The sequence below is a fragment of the Phoenix dactylifera genome, chromosome 3, assembly GCF_051530095.1.
Source record: "Phoenix dactylifera cultivar Ajwa chromosome 3, Ajwa_hap1_PhDact_Kaust_v1.1, whole genome shotgun sequence".
Lineage (NCBI taxonomy): Eukaryota > Viridiplantae > Streptophyta > Magnoliopsida > Arecales > Arecaceae > Phoenix > Phoenix dactylifera.
The window spans coordinates 47242680-47262676 of NC_143192.1; the positions used below are offsets into that span (position 1 = coordinate 47242680).

General features: G+C 38.6%; 1 protein-coding gene across 1 annotated transcript; it reads left to right on the forward strand.

The window, feature by feature from the left end:
- The first annotated feature begins 546 nt into the window (after positions 1–546).
- Positions 547–14370, forward strand: BIOF (biotin F). The gene is made up of 11 exons (XM_008805599.6): positions 547–1037; positions 1242–1354; positions 1456–1563; positions 4475–4713; positions 4806–4847; positions 5078–5165; positions 5250–5383; positions 8303–8391; positions 13677–13827; positions 13917–13985; positions 14072–14370. Exons 1-11 carry the CDS (start codon positions 809–811, stop codon positions 14193–14195), a joined length of 1386 nt encoding a protein of 461 aa, XP_008803821.4. The 5' UTR covers positions 547–808; the 3' UTR covers positions 14196–14370.
- Positions 14371–19997: the final 5627 nt, after the last annotated feature.

Sequence of the window (19997 nt, forward strand, 5' to 3'; positions counted from 1 at the left end):
GCATACTCAAAACTCTTATAAAATCATGCTTTACGATATTTGATGCCCGAAATAGATTCTATTTAGACATGTTCCGCCTTCATCTAATCAAAGGCTCAAAGGCATGATTTATTGATTTATCATGTGTCATGGATTTGCAATCTAAAAACTTAAGGTATTAGGAAAAAGAACTAGTTTAGGCTAATAAATTTACATGACACTCCTTTTAATTGATTTGGGACAATATGCTAGATTGCACCATCCCTTCAAGATTAATGTGATTTAGAAGGGCATATTAAATTATGGCCACTCCAATACCATGTTGGCATTTAATTCATGGGATGACAATGCAAAGCTGGAGACTTGGACTTTATTCTACCATTGATGGCAGCCAATTGAATTTTTAAATCTTAGATTGAAGATTGTTGCAGCAAGTAATATTGGAAATATATTTAAGATCTTAGTTTGTTATACACAAAGGAATCCTAGAAAGAAGATTGTTGGCCTCTACTTGGGTAAATGAAGGAACATACAAGGGTAAACGAAGGAATATACGGATGCACAGCTAACCAACCCCAAGACAGCCGCACCTAACCAACCCCAAACCAGCCCTTCAAAAGGGCATCAGAGTCAGAGATCCGGCGGCGATTCCACCATGGCATTATCTTAGCGGCGACGCATCGACGTCACTGCTCTTCGTCCGATTAGAGGCCCCGCCGAGAAAATAAAGGAAAGAAGGCTTTTTTTTTTTTTGCAGCTCCGCGACGATAACAACCCTCGTACGTCTCCTTTGCCCTCTTCCTCGCTATCTCTTGTTTAAACTTTAGAGATGGCGTCTTGGGATCATTGGGTCGAGGCGGCGCTCTCGAGGCTGGCTTCCAAGAAGCTCCTCCGCTCAATCCGGCCAATCTCCGTTCCCTCGCCGCCGCCGCCGTCTGGCGACCCCTCGGAGGGGCTCGAGACGTTCGATGGCCCGCGACATTGGGACCGGTCCGCGGTGGAGGTGGAAATCGAGGAGCCCACCTTTCGGGAATGGCTCAATGAGCTCACAAGCCCCGGTAAGGCCTTTTCCCGCTTAGACTGTCGCGCACCCATTCTTACTTCATCCGAGCTCTTCCAATGTTTCCGGATCTTTGTTAAAATTTTATTATTATTATTATTATTATTATTATTTAAAACAAACGTCAGGACACCTGATCGAGATACTTCCAAGGTCCAAATTTATATTAAAAAATTGATTTTTTTTTTAAACATGTATTCAGGAGGTGAATCCATTGGTAAAGATGAGAAGGTCGGTGGGAAGCTGCTGCTCTTCTCGGGGAATGATTACTTGGGTTTGAGCTCTCACCCGGCCGTCCGAAAGGCTGCCGCAAAGGTTAGTGCACTTGATGATCTTTCACTGTTATGATGTGGAGTTGATTTAGTCAGGTGGGTTTGTTTTGGAATGTTTTCGGTTTTGATTTAGTCTATTTTTAGGCTGCTCAAGACCTCGGTATGGGTCCGAGAGGCTCTGCTCTAGTCTGTGGTTATACTAACTATCACAGGCTACTTGAAGCTTCCTTGGCAGATTTGAAGAAAAAAGAGGTATTTGAGAAATAATGTCTTCTCTTCTATATTGTGAGATTCTTATGCATTACTACCCACAAAAAAAAAAAAGCTTCCTGGCTGCTTTGCATTAGCCTATGCTAAATATTATACTATAATATATTGACCCCTTTGGGTTGGAAGAAAGGTTTTAAAACTTGTTTAGGACCTGTTTGGCTATTCCTACAGAAGTGGGCTGAAATGTCTATAGGATTCATAGATTGGGCCATCCATTTACCCTGTATCAACCAAACTCTACCTAGCTCAAATTCTGTGCAGCCCAAAGGTTAGGATCTGTGCTGGGTTTGGATAGGCTTTTAGAAACAAGTTAGATGGGCCAACAAACCCAATTTCTATAAGATTTTTGGTCCAATTCTATAGGAATATCCAAACAGGCCTTAACTGTGTATATTTGTTTATAATTAAGAAGGTTTACTCGAAATTTACTACCATTGTAATGATTATATCAGAAACAATAGTGCTTGAACTAGGGTTGGCTTGTTTACATCAGAAAAAATTGTGCTTGAACTTGGGCGAGGGTGTTAGCTGCAAAGTTGAACTTTTTATGTTTATTTGTGCATGTGTGTGGACTTGGACATGCTTATCAAATGTCACCTGATGTGAAGCAGCACCTAAAGTTCACTTGACTGAATACTCTGTTTTACTATCTACCTAAATGCGAGGTTTAACAATTTTTCTAGAGGTGCACAAATTGTTTCCTTCTTCCCAATTAGAAGGGAACAAGCTTTGCACCTTTTCTAGCACAGTTACTATATGGAAGTGAGATTCCAAAATGAAATTCTGTGAGATTTAATAATCATTATATTATAGAGGTGCACAAATTGTTTCCTTCTTCACAATTAGAAGGGAACAAGTTTTACACCTTTTGTAGCACAAGTACTATATGGAAGTGAGATTGCAAAATGGAATTCGGTATGCAAAGGAGGTGAGGAAACTAAGTTTGACAGATCACACTAAAAGATTGGCGCTTTGGAGTCTGGAAGGTGTGGCCATTTGCCAAATGTCCAATGTCTAAAGAAATCCTTTTTTTTTTTTTAAATTTTCCTTACACCGATGTCCCCTCTTCCAACTTTGGAACTGCATGGCTGGATGACAACTCTGAATACCATGAGATGGTACACTAAATGCTTTAACAACATGCCATACCATGTAAAAGAGGAATATAAATTTATAGAAAATAATAAGTAATAATAAGTACATGCTGGTATCAATAATATTATGTACTCAATAGACTTATTGTTCCATGGATTATCCGGAAAGAAAGAAATATTTAATTGCTGGCAGGTGACTTTGCAAATTAGTTGACAATTTGAGATTTTTTCAAGTGCTTATTTGTACCATAACATCTTTGTGTTACATATCTTGCTGGCAAGTTAGCACATGATTCCAGGTGTTGTATCTCTGTCGTGTTCCTGCAGCATGTTTTGCTTCACATTGCGTGTAGCGATGCATAACAACTTTAAGATATAAATCAAGCTGGCAAGTTAGCGGCATGGTTCAGAATTGTGTGCTTCGGCACCTTGCACACCAGTCCATATGCATGGTTATGCACTAATGTAAATTGAAATGATACGCAAGGGCAAAGTCATACAAACTGATGCATAAGGGTTGTGTCTGTGGCTCTGTGCCATGCCTTCCTTTCTTAAAATCATGCCCAAATTTCCTGAACAATCATGTTTCTATTCAAGAAAGTCTTGGAACTCTTCCCCATGGAACTGTTTTTGGTTTCTTTTCTTTCAAGGAATTGAATTCTGATGGATAAATTTGAAATTCTATTGACACAGAAACATTATTCAGCATTGGATAGCTTATAAATCAGGATAAGTCATACTATATAAGCTTCCCAAAGTCTATATTGTCATGTTAGCTTGTGACAGTATCAGCAATAAGTATACAATTCCCACAATTTCTTGTTGATACACAGACATTGTCTTGCAGTTATATCATATACTTTGAGTTTATTTATATGAGTAAATAGCTGCAGTAAAATAATGTTAGTTTACCCAGTAAATTACTTGAGACTGTTTATTTGAGACTGTGCAAAGCACATCTTAAACAACAATGAATACATATATCTGATATGTCTTATGGTTGCAAGTTTCTATAGGTTCATTAGATGCTACCATTAAATGTCCAGAAACTAGTATGAAGCTGTCAATCTTGATGTGCCAATTTTGGATCCATGTCATCATAACTCATACATATTCGGTGCTCTTTCCACTTATATATTATGTTGATTCTTCTGCTTTTTAATATGGATTGTGTATTGTTATCTATTTACAGGTTCTTGACATTAATCGCTATTGTGATGCCTTACTTCATAAGGCTAGTGCCTTTATAACTTTATATAATGGACTTTAAGATAAATTTTAATCCTTCTGCAAAATAGGTTGTTTACCATAATATTAATCCTCTGTTAGTAGTTCAAGTTCTTTGGTGCGTGGTAATATGAGAATTAAGATAGAACTGGGTAACACTTGCTTCAGAGCCGTGGTCAGCTGAATCAATTATTGTCTTGAATGCTGATTAATTCTTAACATTTATGAATGTTGAACCGGATGGATTTGCTTTGTATTGGAGACAATGACCGTATAAAGCCTGAGAAGATGTAAGACAAAAAGAACAGAGGACACTCGTCTTAATGAAAATTATGGCCCTAGAAAGCAACTAATGTACATGCAGGTTCTGTTAAGCTGACTTTAGTGTTCTGGTTTTACTTATCGTCTGGGCTTAACTTAGCTGTCATCACCTTAAAAGGCTGATGCACTGTAGATGCAAATGTGGTAAGTTACTGAGTTAGGCGCCATATCATTTGTGTCATGTCCTCTGCTTTTTGTTATCATACAACAAATGCTACTAAGACGCCACTGCATGGTTTAAACCCTTTCAGGATTGCCTTCTTTGTCCTACCGGCTTTGCTGCCAACATGGCTTTCCTCTCTGCTCTGGGAAGTGTTAGCTCATTTCTGGCTGTTGGTAGGAAACCATCTATGGATGAAAGAGTTGCCATATTTTCAGATGCCTTGAACCATGCTTCAATAATTGATGGGATCCGTCTAGCCGAGCGGCAACAGGAAGCAGAAGTTTTTGTATATAGGCATTGTGACATGTCTCATCTCAATGCTCTGCTGTATGCCTTCCTTTTACAGTTGATCTAAAATGTGCCATCTATTTTTGCAATACCTTACATCTCATGGTACTATCTACATTGTTAATAAACAGATCATGTTGTAAAATGGAGAAGAAGATTGTCATCACAGATAGGTATGCTATGCCCAATGAACTCCAATAGAGTAACTTTTAAAGATCAAGCTATATATGCTTGTAGTCTTGAGTGGCCTTAAAGCAGTTCTCCGATATGCCTTTTGATGACAGTTGGGGCAATCAAATGATTTTGCTCCATTACCTTGCAGTGCCTGGCTACAGATCACACTGTAAAGGGCATGTGGTTGAGTTCTGTTACATAAATTTTTTTTTGCATTCTTATCATGCAGCCTGTTTAGTATGGATGGAGATTTTGCTCCAATAACCAAACTTGTTGAACTTCGCAAGAAGCATGGATTTTTATTGGCCATTGATGATGTAAGTCTCACTTATAAGGATTCATTTAATCCATGCACTTTTCCATACATATTGGTATTGTGATTTATATTGAAGTTTTTTCAGGCTCATGCAACACTTGTTTGTGGAGAGAACGGTGGAGGTGTACCAGAAGTGCATGAGTGTGAAAATGATGTTGATATATGCATAGGCACCTTGAGCAAAGCTGCGGGTTGCCAGGGGGGTTTCATTGCTTGCAGGTAATTACTGTATTTGTTCTCTCGAGTGCTAGCAGTACAAACAAAATGCTGAAGACTGTGAATCATCAACCTGTCAAATATAGTGGTCAAATGGCCTTTGCATATAGTCAAATAACTTGTACACTTCACAAGAACTTGCGAGCATTAAGCATCTCAGTTGCAACCTTAATATGTGATGGATGCTCCAGTTTCATAACATGCTACATCATACAAGGCAGTATAGACAATTGAGGTTTTAATGTTTGGTAATAAACACATTTGTTACCTTTCTGCATCTCAAATATGGGTAAGAAATAGAAAATTACTGCATATATGTTCATCTCTCTAGAGGGTGGGCTTTGGTGCAATGGTATTGTTGCTCCATTGTGATTTAGGTATCATAGGTTTGAAATATGAAAACAGCCTCTCTGCATGCGCACGCGTGTGTGTTTGGGGAGTTGGGGGGGGGAGGGGTAAGGCTGCGTAAATTTGACCCTCCCCAGACCCCATAGTGGCAGGAGCCTCGTGTATTGGGATGCCTTTTTTTTTATATATATATATGCTCATCTCTTTAATATCTACTTTCCTTTGTTTTATTCTCATGATTTTTGGGTTTTTGATTGCTAATGATGTTCAGCTGGGATTCTATTCATGAAAAAATAATGCTATTTATGCTGAAGATGAAGAAGAGATAAAACAAAGTGCTAAAGTTGATAAAGAGACAGATACTATCCACTTCTCTAGAGTAGGAATTGAAAATGTACAAGCATAGCATGCATGGAATGCCGTACCGGCCCGTACCGGCCGGTACGGGCCGGTACGTACCGGTCCGGTCCTAGACCGGTACCGGAACGGATAAAAAACCGGTATTTCCCGGTTTTTTATCCGAACCGGCCGGTACGGGTGCGTACCGGCCGGTTCGGGCCCGTACCGGCCGGTTCGGAGCCCGTACCGGCCGGTACGGGCCTCGTACCGGTGCGAACCGGCCGGTTCGCACCGGTACGATTTTTTTTTTTTTTTTTTAGAACCACAGCGCCGCGCGCTGTGGTTTTTGAAACCACCGGTACCGGCCGGTACGGACCGGACCGGACCGGTACCGTACCGGTCCGGCCGGCCACCGGTACGCCGACCGGTACCGGTACGGCGGACCTTGCATATAACCTAGAAATTTAGTAGCAGATGACATGTTGAAGTAATTAAGCTCTCGGGCATGGAATGCCGTACTAGTCCGTACCGGCCGGTACGGGCCGGTACGTACCGGTCCGGCCGTGGACCGGTACCGGAACGGATAAAAAACCGGTATTTTCCGGTTTTTTATCCGAACCGGCCGGTACGGGTGCGTACCGGCCGGTTCGGGCTCGTACCGGCCGGTTCGGAGCCCGTACCGGCCGATTCGCACCGGTACGATTTTTTTTTTTTTTTAGAACCGCAGCGCCGCGCGCTGTGGTTTTTGAAACCACCGCGTACCGGCCGGTACGGGACCGGTACCCGCCGGTACGTACCGGACCGGACCGGTACCGTACCGGTCCGGCCGGCCACCGGTACGCCGACCGGTACCGGTACGGCGGACCTTGATAGCATGCGTACTTTCTGCTGACAGCATCTTGTTCACTGTGTTTAGACATCATCCTTAAAAAGATTGAAAGTATTGCTGCCTCTATGGGTGTAATAAACATGTGAAGGTAATGGAGGCATTTATGGCCACCCATCAACAACTTAACTTTCCTAAGATTTAGTTCTTTTGTGTTGATATTCTGTTAAAGAGGCAACAACATGATTTGTAGGCATTCCATGAAGTTTCCAGCTTAGATCCTCAAGCTTAATAGTTTATAGTGGGTAAAACTTGTCTATTGTTGGTTTTATTTCTGAAGAAATATAGAACATCAATTGGGAAATTAAAGTTAGGATTCTGGCTCATTGGAAGTTATGGCATCTGATTCACTGTTCTATGCCAGGGCCGTGGTAGGGTTTGCATGAGATGGTTCTTGGAGGGGTCAAATACTACTTGAGCTGACTTTCTCTAAGATTTCAATTATTTAATACTATTGACTTTATCCAGAAAATATGACCATGGAATTATAACATTATAAAAAGTTTAAAACTATTGCTCCCTTTTTTTTTAGCTGTGGAATTTTGCAGAGATGACAGTCCAATCTGGTGTTATTTTCTTTGCTTCTGTTCATGATTATGCTGTCTCACTTCGTTCCTTGGAATTCTTTTTAGTTGTATTTTGACCGATTTATCATTTTTTTTTAGAAATTTTTGTTTTTGAGTCTACTATGAGAAATGTCAGGCTACTCATATTTTCCCATAGAAGGCATATATCATTTGTTTTTATAGATCTCCCTTTTTGTAGATGTGGGAATGGCTCAGAGATTTTCTGTCAGAGAACATAATTTTGATGCACCTATGTCTTTTCTTGAATGACTGGAGCAATGCATTTATATCTAACATGCAGTGATAGTTGAAAAGCAACAGATGGAAACATCGAATACATCAAGGGAGTCGTGCATTCATATTTGAAAAGTTTCCAGTACTTCTGCTTCTTTCTCGTCTTTGTTTACAAATATGTCAACTTTATTTATTTATTTTTAAACACTTATCTGGGAAAGTTGGATAGGGTCCACCTAGATTTGATGCTATTTCGGCTTCTATATTCTAATTTATTAATTATGTCGTTTCTTTTGGTATTAGAAATGCATTTTTTTTTACTTCTGTTATTAGTGATTTGTCAATGATTGTTTAGGCATTTTGATTATTCAACTTATTTTTTTGCTCTTGTTTTTCCATAGAAAGTTTTTTTTTCTGGTTTACATTTTGTTGATGCTGGAGTAGCTCAAATATTGCTATACAGTGAACTTAGTTTTAAGCATGAATGCCTTTTATCCACTGGTTATGCCCTCAAAATTCTCCATTTAACATGTCATTCATATTTAGCAGCAACAAATGGAAACAGCTAATACAATCAAGGGGCCGCTCATTCATATTTTCAACTTCTATTCCGGTGCCTATTGCTGCTGCTGCTCATGGTATTTACTGCTTAAAATATGCACAGCTTACATGCAAAGCCACTTGTGAAGGACCAAATTATGTATTGTTGTCTTTCTTGGTGTTGGCTTTGATGTCAAACTACCCATTATTTTTTCAAGTGCTGTGGCCAAAGTACTCAACCTTTCAACAATATAAATTTAAAATCGATGAGAAACAAATGATCAGTGTATCCTATAACTTCAACAAAAGGAAAGCTACATGAAGTATGCACGTCAACTTAGTACTCTATTGTAAACTGAGATCTATTACAATGTATACATGAAAACATTACCATTTATAAGCTTCTGATTATTTGTTTTGTTAGGCATTAGCTTCTAAACTTCCTAGAGTATCATTATACACCCAAGAGTTGACCCGATGATATTCTACTTGCACATTTTATACACTCAATTTAACACGATGTTAATGTTGGGAACACCAAAAATTAATGAACTTAAAAAGGTTTAAGTGGTTTTAGAACAGCTCCAGAATTACTTGCATATAACTCATGAGCAAGTTAAAAAGCTTAAAAGATGGCCAGGCACAGAATATAGCTAATGTCATTCATCCTTAAAATAGTGCTATTGATATCCCCAGAATACTAAAAGGCTTAGAATATAGTAAAGTGAGTCATCATCTCAACGCCTTTAACAAAATAATCAGACCATTTTCACAAACCAATTTCTTGGACCATTTTTCTAGTCATAATTATTTTTTATGTAACCAAAACAGTGACTACTTTAATCGCTGGCTAGTTTGGTGTTTTTATTTTAAACACTTTTGACTGCATACACAGTGTTAAGAAATGCTAAAATTTTGTGTTCTTTTCTAGATTTTGCAATCAGTTCATTAGAATATTTCTTAGCTTACACAAACATATACTGTTAATACGTTAAGTAAGATAATCTTGCATATTGAAGTCTCTTTTATGGTTTTCTTTAAAATTGTCTAGCCATTCAATCTGATCAACTTAGTAATAAAAAATATGATATTTGGACGATGCTCAAATGGGTGATATTGTAAATGCTATGTCTTAGTTATGTTCTCTTAAATATAATGGATTTGACCACTACATTTTCATATAAAGTATGGATTTTTTATTCCTGCAACCTTGTGCTGCTTTGTGGAGTGCAAGCCATTTCTTCTAGTCCAGATCTTCTGCAGCATACTGGCACCTAAACCTCATGATTGCCTTTGAAAGTGACATGGCTTATGATGACATATTTAAAAAGTTGGAACTTAATTTTGATCCTTGTCCATTTTTATTTCCACGTACATAGCTGTTTGGTAGTAATAAAGTTTCTTATCTCCAGCACATGGGATGTAGAAATTCCTTTAGCTTGACTGTTGACTGTTCAAAAGCAAATCTAGGGTTTCAAAGCAATTCTTGAGCAATTTGGGCAACTTCAAGCTGTGTCCCAACTATTTAGTTGGACTTTATGAATCCTTTTTCATCAATCATTTCTTTATGTTTATTTTGAACTTTTCTAAATCCTTTCTCCCAATTCCCGACCATGCTAGCTTGGGTCTTCTCTCTGTCCAGGCCCTCTGTCACACACACATCAATGTTGTGCATTATTTTTATTGCACTCTGTTCGCATTTGTTGTGTGGCTTCAGTTGTATCCATTCCAGAAGTGTACCCCCACCAAAAGAAAAGAAACTTCTGGTTTAAGCTTCAGAATCTTTACCTTCACACTGCAAAACTATTTGTTATCGTAGCATCGGACTCCCAATGATGGTGAGTTTGTCCATTGCAAGTCAAAGAATGTAGCAATTGTAAATAATCAAGGAAAACTTTTGACAGTTGTTTCTTTTCAATCACCAGAGTTTCTTAGAATAGGTTGAGAATTATTTATTAACACATCAGGACTATGAGGTCTAAACTTAAGAAGAAACCATTCTACAATTAATATTTGACCCTGATGATGGGTGATGGAGAGTGTAGTGAAGTAGGGAAATAAGAAGAGAAACTGCAGGGATTGCCTCTGTTCTCCAATACCCGTGTCCTCTTTTTCTGAAAGAAATGCTGGGCACTATCTAATGGCTGATCTAGATTTTTAATGTGTTTGAGCCTCATATACTTGGTAGTTTAAGGATGAAAAAATTAAAGCATTTGTCCTATCTGTGGATGAAAGGGGTGTCTATAAAAGGCATGTTGCTAGTCTCGAGGAACTCTAACCTGTACTGAGTAATACTTGGCAAATGGAACTGTTGGAGGTGTATTTACACCTACATGAGCAATTCAATTCATGATGGTTGGACCATGAAAGGTCAGGTCAAACTTGAACCAATTTGATACAAGATAGGCAACCTGATGGCATTGCTGCAATTATGATCTTCTCCTTCCTAGAGTCCGTTTTGAACTGAACTCTGCCCAATGAACCAGGGACAAGCTGGTTTCAAATTAATGAATTTTCCCTCAAAAATCTGAGTAGATTATGTGAAGGCCAAATTAAAATTATCTAGAAGAACCAATCGTAATCCCTTTGTTATCAAAAGCCCATCTTCATCCTGTGTCGCATAAGAGGTGATCCACATGATCCAATGGACCAGCAGCAATTGGGGAGCTTCCATATTGCTGTACTCTAAGAATTGGATCTGGGAGGATCGCCCTCATAGTGCAGGTGGCTAAATCTGGATTCTGGGCATTACTGTAGGATGCCTGATGGTTTCAGAAGATATTGCTTTTTGTCTGATAGTTTGATCAATCATCCACTTGAACTATTCGAAAGAAGTCATGCCAAGTCGATTGGATTACAAAAGCCAATGGCAGATCTGGGAGTATTTGCTTTCGGAACATGGATCATTATACCTGAATTCTTAGCCTGGATGCAGATACTTGATAGTTCATGGAGCTGTAGCGCTCTCATTCCTTATCTGATTTATGATCCAATTTTAGATTTTGAAAGAAGGGTTATGGAACTTCCTTGCCTCCATTTTTTTGGCATGAGCCAATGGTGGAGTTCAATCCAGCATCCTTTGACTTTTGGACTAGCTACTCTGGAACCTCAAGAAACTTGCAAATATCTGTTAACATAAAGTCTTCTCATACCTCGTATAATCATCTGATTGACAACCCGTCTGATAAACATGAGATGCATTTCATATTCTTTTTTTTTTTTTGGTTAAAAATAGGAGGGGAGGGGGAGGGACTAGCCCACCCGCGTAGCAGCCCCATTACTGAGCCCCCCTTCCACTAGAGAATGTTCGATACAGGTCGCAGGTTTCGCGTGCCTTCCCCGACCCGTGGGCTCACCCCACTGGGTTCACCGCCTCACGTGTGGGTACGTCACCCCAGTGCCACCTTGGTACAAGTGGAAGGAAAGCATAACCGCCAACAAGCCAGCCGAGCGTGGGGCATCCGGTCCCCTAATTTAATCGACGCCCGTGCGTTTCGAACTCGGGCAACTTGGGCGGAATTATCGCCCCCTTACCACCAGGCTACTACCTTGGTGGCCATGCATTTCATATTCTTCCCCAGGCCCAAGTATTATGATGACCCAATGACTGGTTATGAACCCGAAGCTACAGCAATTTATCTTATTGAAGATGGCAGCAACAAGCTCTTTTCTACTCGAGCCTTAATTAGGTTTAATTGAATCCTAATTTTTAAAACTAGCAAGGTTCTGAATAAGAGCCTTCTCATTGATGGGTTCAGCTTTGAACCTCATGAAGAAGGTTTCGATTTTGAAACCGTAACCTATGTGAGATGCAGGTTTTTTTCTCAAAACCTCGGTTTTATTTGCAGTGATCATGTTTTATCTCATCATCTTTCTTAATGATTTTTGTTTAACGTAAAGGGTCTTTATTTTTCAGCCAACATAATTGAAGGTTGTTCATTAATTTAAGAGTGTAATTAATCAGGACTCGAATGCAAATCCTGAGATGTACCTGATTCTTTTATTACTTGAACTCTTGTTTCTCACAAACAGAGTCACCTCTACCATTGATGTCTCTCATTTTGTTGTAATCCAGAGGAAATTTCTTTTGTTGTTTTGAGGATGCCATGTAACATGGCTGACCTGAGTGATGGGTTTGAGGCATGACAGTAATTACACTTTTTGTCATTGAACACCACCAAGGCTTTGGAGCATTAGTAGGACTACTACAGAACACTAGCATTTCTAAGACTTGTGGTATTTGTGGAGTTATATGTGAATGAATGAATCAAGAGAGAAAACAAACATCTTAGGGTAAACATCACATTTTGAAAGCAGAATACTTGGGAATTATAAACATCTCTCCTTTAGACCTACTTTCCCTGCTGACATGTTGATTAAACCTTCTAGCCTTAAGAAATTGGTGAGGTGTCTCCAACAGTTAGTTGGGCTTTGGGATTGGTGGCATTTAAGGATTTCTTACGCCCTTTTTTGGGGCTATTCTGGTAATATCTAGATATCTCCTTTATCCTTCAAAGATGAGACCCTCAATTCCAGATCTCTCATTTTGGATTTGCTCTGTACTGATTATTAAATTCTTACTAAATGGACAGTTCAAAGCCTTTGTCTCTAGTATATTAGGTGAAAAGAAATTTGCAAGACCATTAGTATGTGATATATCTTGCAAAAAATTCTCATAATCCTTCTGTTCATGGACTTCAATGAAAAAGTTTTATAGTGTCAATGTTGATGACAAAAGAGCATGGTTTGACTGTTGAGTTCAAGACGATGCTAACTGCTAAATTTATGGTAGTCGGAAAGAAAATTCAACTGTCCAACCTGCAAAGAACTTGCCATCTACAAGCTTAAATAGTATGTCTGCATCTGCATCTGCTAGTTGTTTGGTGGTCGGTTGAAATTATAAATGGATGCAGCAAGTGGCAATCTGATGTGCGACAAGCAATTTCGCATATCTGTGCTCTGGGTGCATGCTTGGAATCTGATGTTGTATAGGTGTTGGAAGCCAAGCCCAGAAACTAGGATTGGATAATTCATTAGTGGCTTTTTTTATTGAATTTAATTATAATGGTATGTTTCTTAAATTCTTTGTACTGATGTACAGATGTTACAATGACTTCTTTTATCATATTCCATCTGGCAAACAAAAAGGTAAGATGCATCTCAAGCTATAATGGAAAAATAATCTGGAGGACAAATAAATGATGGCATATATAGGCATACAAACAAGTTTTCCTGACTGCTTGTATGACATTATTGACAGACTTCCTTGTCATGCATTTTTTTTTAATATTTTCATTTTCATATTATCTCTGCATCTTTTTCAACTGTTCAGATTATAAATTTTTACAATGCTTTAAAAATAACAGTCTGAGCATGCATGCAGCTGCTGTCACTGTGGCAAGAAAGGAGAAGTGGCGTAGAATAGCAGTATGGAGTCGAGTGCATGACTTCTATTCTTTAACCCAACTTAATATTACCAGTCCTATAATTTCCCTGATCATCGGAAGTGAAGAAGCTGCACTTAGTGCTAGCAGGTTTTCTCCCTTCCTTATTCTGCATTCTACGATCTCAAGTATTATGCTGTTTTTGAAGAGGAGTGTTATCTTGTTGATTCTTTGGACAGGCATATGCTTAAATCTGGATTCCATGTGACAGCAATCCGACCACCTACAGTGCCTCCAAACTCGTGCAGGTAATCTAATCATTTTGTCTTAGGCCTTTGCGGTGATATTGAGGTATCTGGAACCATGATGTGTATTTTCTTTTCTTTTTTTTCAGGTTACGGATTACTGTGAGTGCTGCTCATTCTTCGGAGGATATTAGAAGGCTTGTAGCTGCATTATCTGGCTGCATTCGATTCCCAGCTCTTGAGCAGAATTACCAAATAGCTTCAAAGATCTAATATTTTGAAGCAGCTGATTTGATTTTCCATATTTATTGTAAACTGTCACAAACAATTCTTTTGCAGTTTCTATAGGAAAGAAGTAGTGGGAGATAAGCTGCAGTAGTTTGCTTTGGTTTGATGGTGACAATGAAGTTTTACATAAAGCAATGGCAAAGAATGACAAATTAAAGCCGGTCTTCTTTGTTATGATTGGAATGTTTAATTTAAAGCTGGTCGTCTTTTGTATAATTTAAAACATGTCCAAAATACACACAAGTATTCAGGAGTTCAAATCTGCACATAAGCGCAGTTTCATTTGCTCAGGAAAAAAAAGAGAAAAAAAAAGAGAGAACATGTCAAGAAATAATCTTGATGGTTAGAAATGCCAAACTTAGGAGAAGAAAAAAAATGGTGCAATTGTGTCTAAAAGCCATGCTTTATAGAAACTCTCTCAAAATCATTCTCTCTCTAAATAAAAAGGAGACCATGTCGTAATACAAGGGGCATCTTTTTAAAGAACACTGTGGGGTACTGAGGTGCTTGCACGTATCAGCCTGGCAGTGTTACGTTGTAGGACTGAGGTGCTTGCGTGTTCCAGCCTGTTGAGTTACACGTGTAGGGAACTGAGGTCCTGCAGCGGTGGCCTGGAGACAGACATGGATGGTGTTTTGATGCTTTACTAGTTCTGTGGGACATCTCAGATAGGTATTAGGGTGTATGTTATATTGATGCACAGATGCACATCATCCTAAGAAGGTGAGTCCAAGATCTGATGGCTATGGTAAAAGGCTAGACGAGGATGAGAGGAAACCATATTTCTTGTATTCTCTAAAAAGGGTTGAGACGAGGCCCCCAGTCGTAATCTTTTATCAGTTATTTAACCATTTTTTGATTTTCTTAACAATGTCAAACTTGTATACACAATAATATGCACGTAATGGCTATGGAAACATATATTCTTATATTTATTATATATCCATACATTCGTCACATTCATTACATGAATGCCCAAGCCATAGTATATTAAATAAGTCATCGTTCAGCTAAGTTGTGCAGAAATCGAAATATTAATCAAAAAAGATCACTCATCCCCTGATTCTTATGGTTCCATGATTCCATTATTCTCTTCATTCTCTGCTCCTCCAAATCTTCCAATGATGAAAAGATATTAGATGAGACGATAGTACATTTTTGGAACTTAGGCCAACAACTATTAGTGTTGCAAAGTATTTTTTCTGAAGTATCAGATAAATAATGAGAGATACTACAATAGAAAAGTATGTATCGTATTGAAAATTAGTTGCCAACAACATAGACCTACATTTTGGGCCCAATACCTCAGCTTGATGCACGATCCCGCATAGTGCCAAGACAAGTTATAATGCCAAATAATAGCGCAACAGCAGCCATCCACATAAATATAAAATATCGATGGCATGTGGTTGTCATATAGCCATAGAGTCTGGTATCTCTAGCAAGATAGATTGTCGCCGCCAAAGATGAAGACATCTATTAGGTAGTTTAGAGCCTCTTTTTTCTTTAATATTTCTCATGCTTTTTTCGTACAAACCAAGGTTTTTATAAACAGCCTTGATCTTGGTTTATACCGATACTAATCATTTACCAATAGGATATATGTATAAATCTTGGTTCTATAATCTCTGCTGATATAAACCAATAACACTCGAGATATTGGCCAATATTTCTCGATCATATTTTTATCTCTTTTAACTTAATTTTTCAATTAATAAGTTTTGGAGTCTGTTTAAACTAATATAGTTTTTAGGTATGGATTTACCTCGGTATCTCGGTTCTCCCTAGATTTTCTAAATTACCATGCCCACTAAGATAAACGAGATTGGTCAAGATTTAGAAACCTTGATACAAACCCACGCAGGCATGCCGCAACAATACCATGAGGTTCACCGGTTCGAGCAAGCATGTATATATAGCCTATTCAGAAGTAGCGAATGCCTCTTTCTCGCCAAGCCTAATCTTTTTTATTGAAATAATAGGAATCTCCGATCAAGCTAAAGAAAGAAAAAATAATTTTACCAAATTATTGTATGCTTATGGCTTTTCTTGTCCAATTGCAACTTATAATATGAATTCCTTTCCATTCAACATAGGCACGAAGAAGCAATATGTACAATACCAAATAAGTAGTAGAAAGAAGACATACCTATCACTCAAGAAGTCTTGCTAAAAAATGATGTATTTGACTTTGGTGTCTACTTGTTATTATGTGGCTGCTGACTGTAGTTTAGAAGTGGTGGCGGCGGAGATGGAGGAAACGTTGGTGATGGTGCAAGTGGAGAGTGTGAAGCACCCGCCGGCGAGGTCGATGGGGGCGCTGCGGGACGCGGAGGTGGGGGTCGATCACCATGCGAGCTCAGGACGCGCCGGTGAGGGATGCCCCATGGGCTGAGAGGTGGGGAGAACCTCAAGGCTAGCTTGCAAAGCTGGAGGATTGAGCTAGCTTCGTTGCACCACAGGAAGAGTTGGTCCTTTCATTCATGCTGAGAGAGGAGCGGCTGGGACAAAGGCTGGACGGCGGCGGCTGTGGCGGCGAGAGGCAGGACATCCGGCGGGTGATCATTTATGTGGTGGGGAAGGAGGTCGGGGTCGGAGCAAGCGATGAGCAAGGAAGAGCCTCGAACGGAGGAACGGGCTGTATCCTTCGCACGAAAGAAGGATTCCCCTTCCTTCACGTGAAACCACCGTTGGATCATCTGCTGATCGCCTTGAGATCGGTGCAGGCAGACGGATGATTTGTAGTGCTTTGAGAGCTGTGGGGGATGGAGTCGCATAAAGGAAGGGGAATCCTCCTTTGGCACAGCGTCTCTGGATCTTTTTTTTTTTTTTGGGTATAATTTGCCCTTCAAATTCTCTGGTCGCCAACTCATGACTCATGAGGTTGATGGGGAGAATTATTTGTTAGTCCCTTTGTGGTTTGGATTCTATTAATCATTTTCCAGTCCCTAGCTTAACGGTTGACTTGGTAAGTTGATGAGCTGAATGACTTAGAAGTTCCTCAATAACATGATGTGATCATTTAAAATTTTCTAATCATGCTTTCTTTTCTAGCATCTCATTGATTTTAGTAGTAAACCCTGATTCCCAAAAGATTTATAACCATCTTAATAGTGGATATGTCATAATACAAAATGGCCTAATGGGCATTGCATGAAACTTAATTTTGGTGTCAATATTCAGCCAAGACCATGTTGAATCTGCAATGAATTCTTGAAGGGAGATTTGTGTAATTGCAGACTCGAGACATGCAATGCATGGACTTTGGCTGCGATTTATCTTTGTGGTAAGAGTATATTGGTAAAGAATTAACATGAAAACTTTGAAGAAAATATTTTAAAATTCAAACCTTCTATTTTTCAATATATAGATGTTGATTAATATATTAAATTTACTATAGGAACTTGCATAAGGATAACCCTTTTGTTTGGTTATTGTTTCTAAGTGATTATTCTTTTTTCAATGTCTTTTCTATATTCTTTTTTACTTTCTAAATGGAAATTGGAGAGCCTAAAGAGTACTAGGATTATCATGTTTATTGTGGACCAATTTGATCATGTTGGATAGGTTAGGATGTGGTTTTAGAATGAATTTAGTCACAAGTAGGACTTGATCTTGAAGTGCAATTTCTGGAGGTCATAATTTTCTCTTAAGTATCCATTTTCAACGTGTCACACTTCAGTCAATTCAGTGGGCAAGAGTGAATCCAGCAAAACTTTGTTAAATATGACTGAATTTCCCATCTTTCCAAATAATCCATAAAGCATACACCTGTTAATACTTGCTAGAAGTCTTGGTTAAATCAATCTATACCTAAGCAATAAATATAAAAGATGCCCACCTCCACCCTTGCTTTTGCATTGTATGCCAATTCAAATATTTTCATAAATGAATAAATTAACCTTCTTAAATAAACAATATAACATCTTAGTGGGAAGAAGCTTCTTATAATTCCTAATAAGTTTTCGGACAAGATAATCAAATATTGATTTGAGGACATGCATGGTGGTGCTGTTTTTGCAGACCATGTCAAATATCAATGGATTCTAACAATTGATGAAATTTTGGAAACGGTTAGACTTCTACTTGGCAAACAACTATAATTCCTTATGAAGGCAAGCTGACAAATATCATTGATTGCAAGAGTTTTTCATGTTTCTTGGGATTAATTGATTAAAATTATATTTTATTAATGAATGCCTTTTAGTCTTTGACCACACCCGGAGAAATGTATAGGAGCGTGGATAGTAGGAACAAACTAACCACAATTGTCAGAAGCTTTAAGTTACAGAAGGACAAAACTTTATAACTTAATTATCTTAACGGGCAAGAGGTGAATTGGCAAACAACTAGGTATTATTTTTTTTGAAGGGAGGCAAAGCCACTCGATTTTATTAGAGAGAGAAGAATGTACGAATAGAAAAAGAAAGAAAGAACAAAGAGAAACTTCATCACTATTAGACTACATTTCTAATGTTCCATAACTTATAGAGACATAATTAATGGAGGTGTTTTTGAGAGCAAGCATGGATCATTTGTTGAACAACTTCAATCTTATCTGGAACACTAGCTGGTTGTTGAAGATTTCAAAGCTTCTCTCTTTCCAGCAAGATCATGAAATGGCTGCCATTAATACATGGAATGCTGGCTCAATAACCTTCGGAATATTAGTTTGTTTCCTCCATTCCAACCTAAAGTTTATAAGGGAGTTGAATGAGGATACTTTGAATTTTTGTGCGCACGAGTTTGAAAAACCTACACCCGACAAATAAGTAATCAGTGGATTTGTTTCATTTTCCCCATTCAGTACATCCTCCTGCATCTTTCCTAGTCTTCTCTTTAAATTTTCCCTGGATATAAATGATTTTTAAGACAACCAATTTTGATCTTCTGAGGGATTGGCAGCTTACGTAAGGTATTGGAAACTGGACATCTAAGGCCATCTTTGCAGCATTGGCATTCCAAATGACTTGGTGAACTCTATCCTGATGCCGAAAGAGCCTGTCATGCAACTTTTCCCATGTCATTATATGCATGCCTTCCATGCATGTTAGTAGTCTTGTTATCTTAATCTGCCAAAACGAATGCCTTTTTTAACTCCTTTATGAGTTCATTGTTACCCATTTCTTCCTGCAACACTGGTATATATAAATCGGGGAGTGTATGACAAAGTGGTGAATTATCTAGCCAATTATCTCCCCCAAAATTGATATCCTTGCCATTAGCTAACTCAAATTTACTGCCGTTCCAAAATGTAGGTAGAGCAGCAAGTATATTCTTCCAAGTATATGACATTCTCTTACACGGCTTGCCGTCCCAAGTAGTAACAATTTTCCTCGCTTTTTCTTTTTTAACATATCTCCAAATCCATTTAGCTAACAGGGATTGATTCATAAGCTCTGGTCGATCTGTGATTCTCAATCCACTTCTTCTTTTCTGTTACATGCTTGTTTCCAATTCATCAAGTAGAGTTGATTCTTTACCTAATCATAAGAAGGCTCTTCTGTATCCATCAATCTTTTTGATTACCCAAGCTGTCAACTTATACAAGCTCATGAAAATATGAAGGAAGAGCTATAAGTACTGAATTTATTAGTGTTAGCCGGCCATGTTAAGAAAGAAATTTGGTTTGTCAAATTGCCAATCTCCTCTCTATTCTGGAAATCAGGGAGAGCCGCTCATTTTTACTGATTCATAACGTGAGTTTGAGGTTGCTCATGTTACCCTCCTCGCATTAAGATAGAATATTAATGTGTCATCAGCATATTATTGCAAAGTTTAATACGT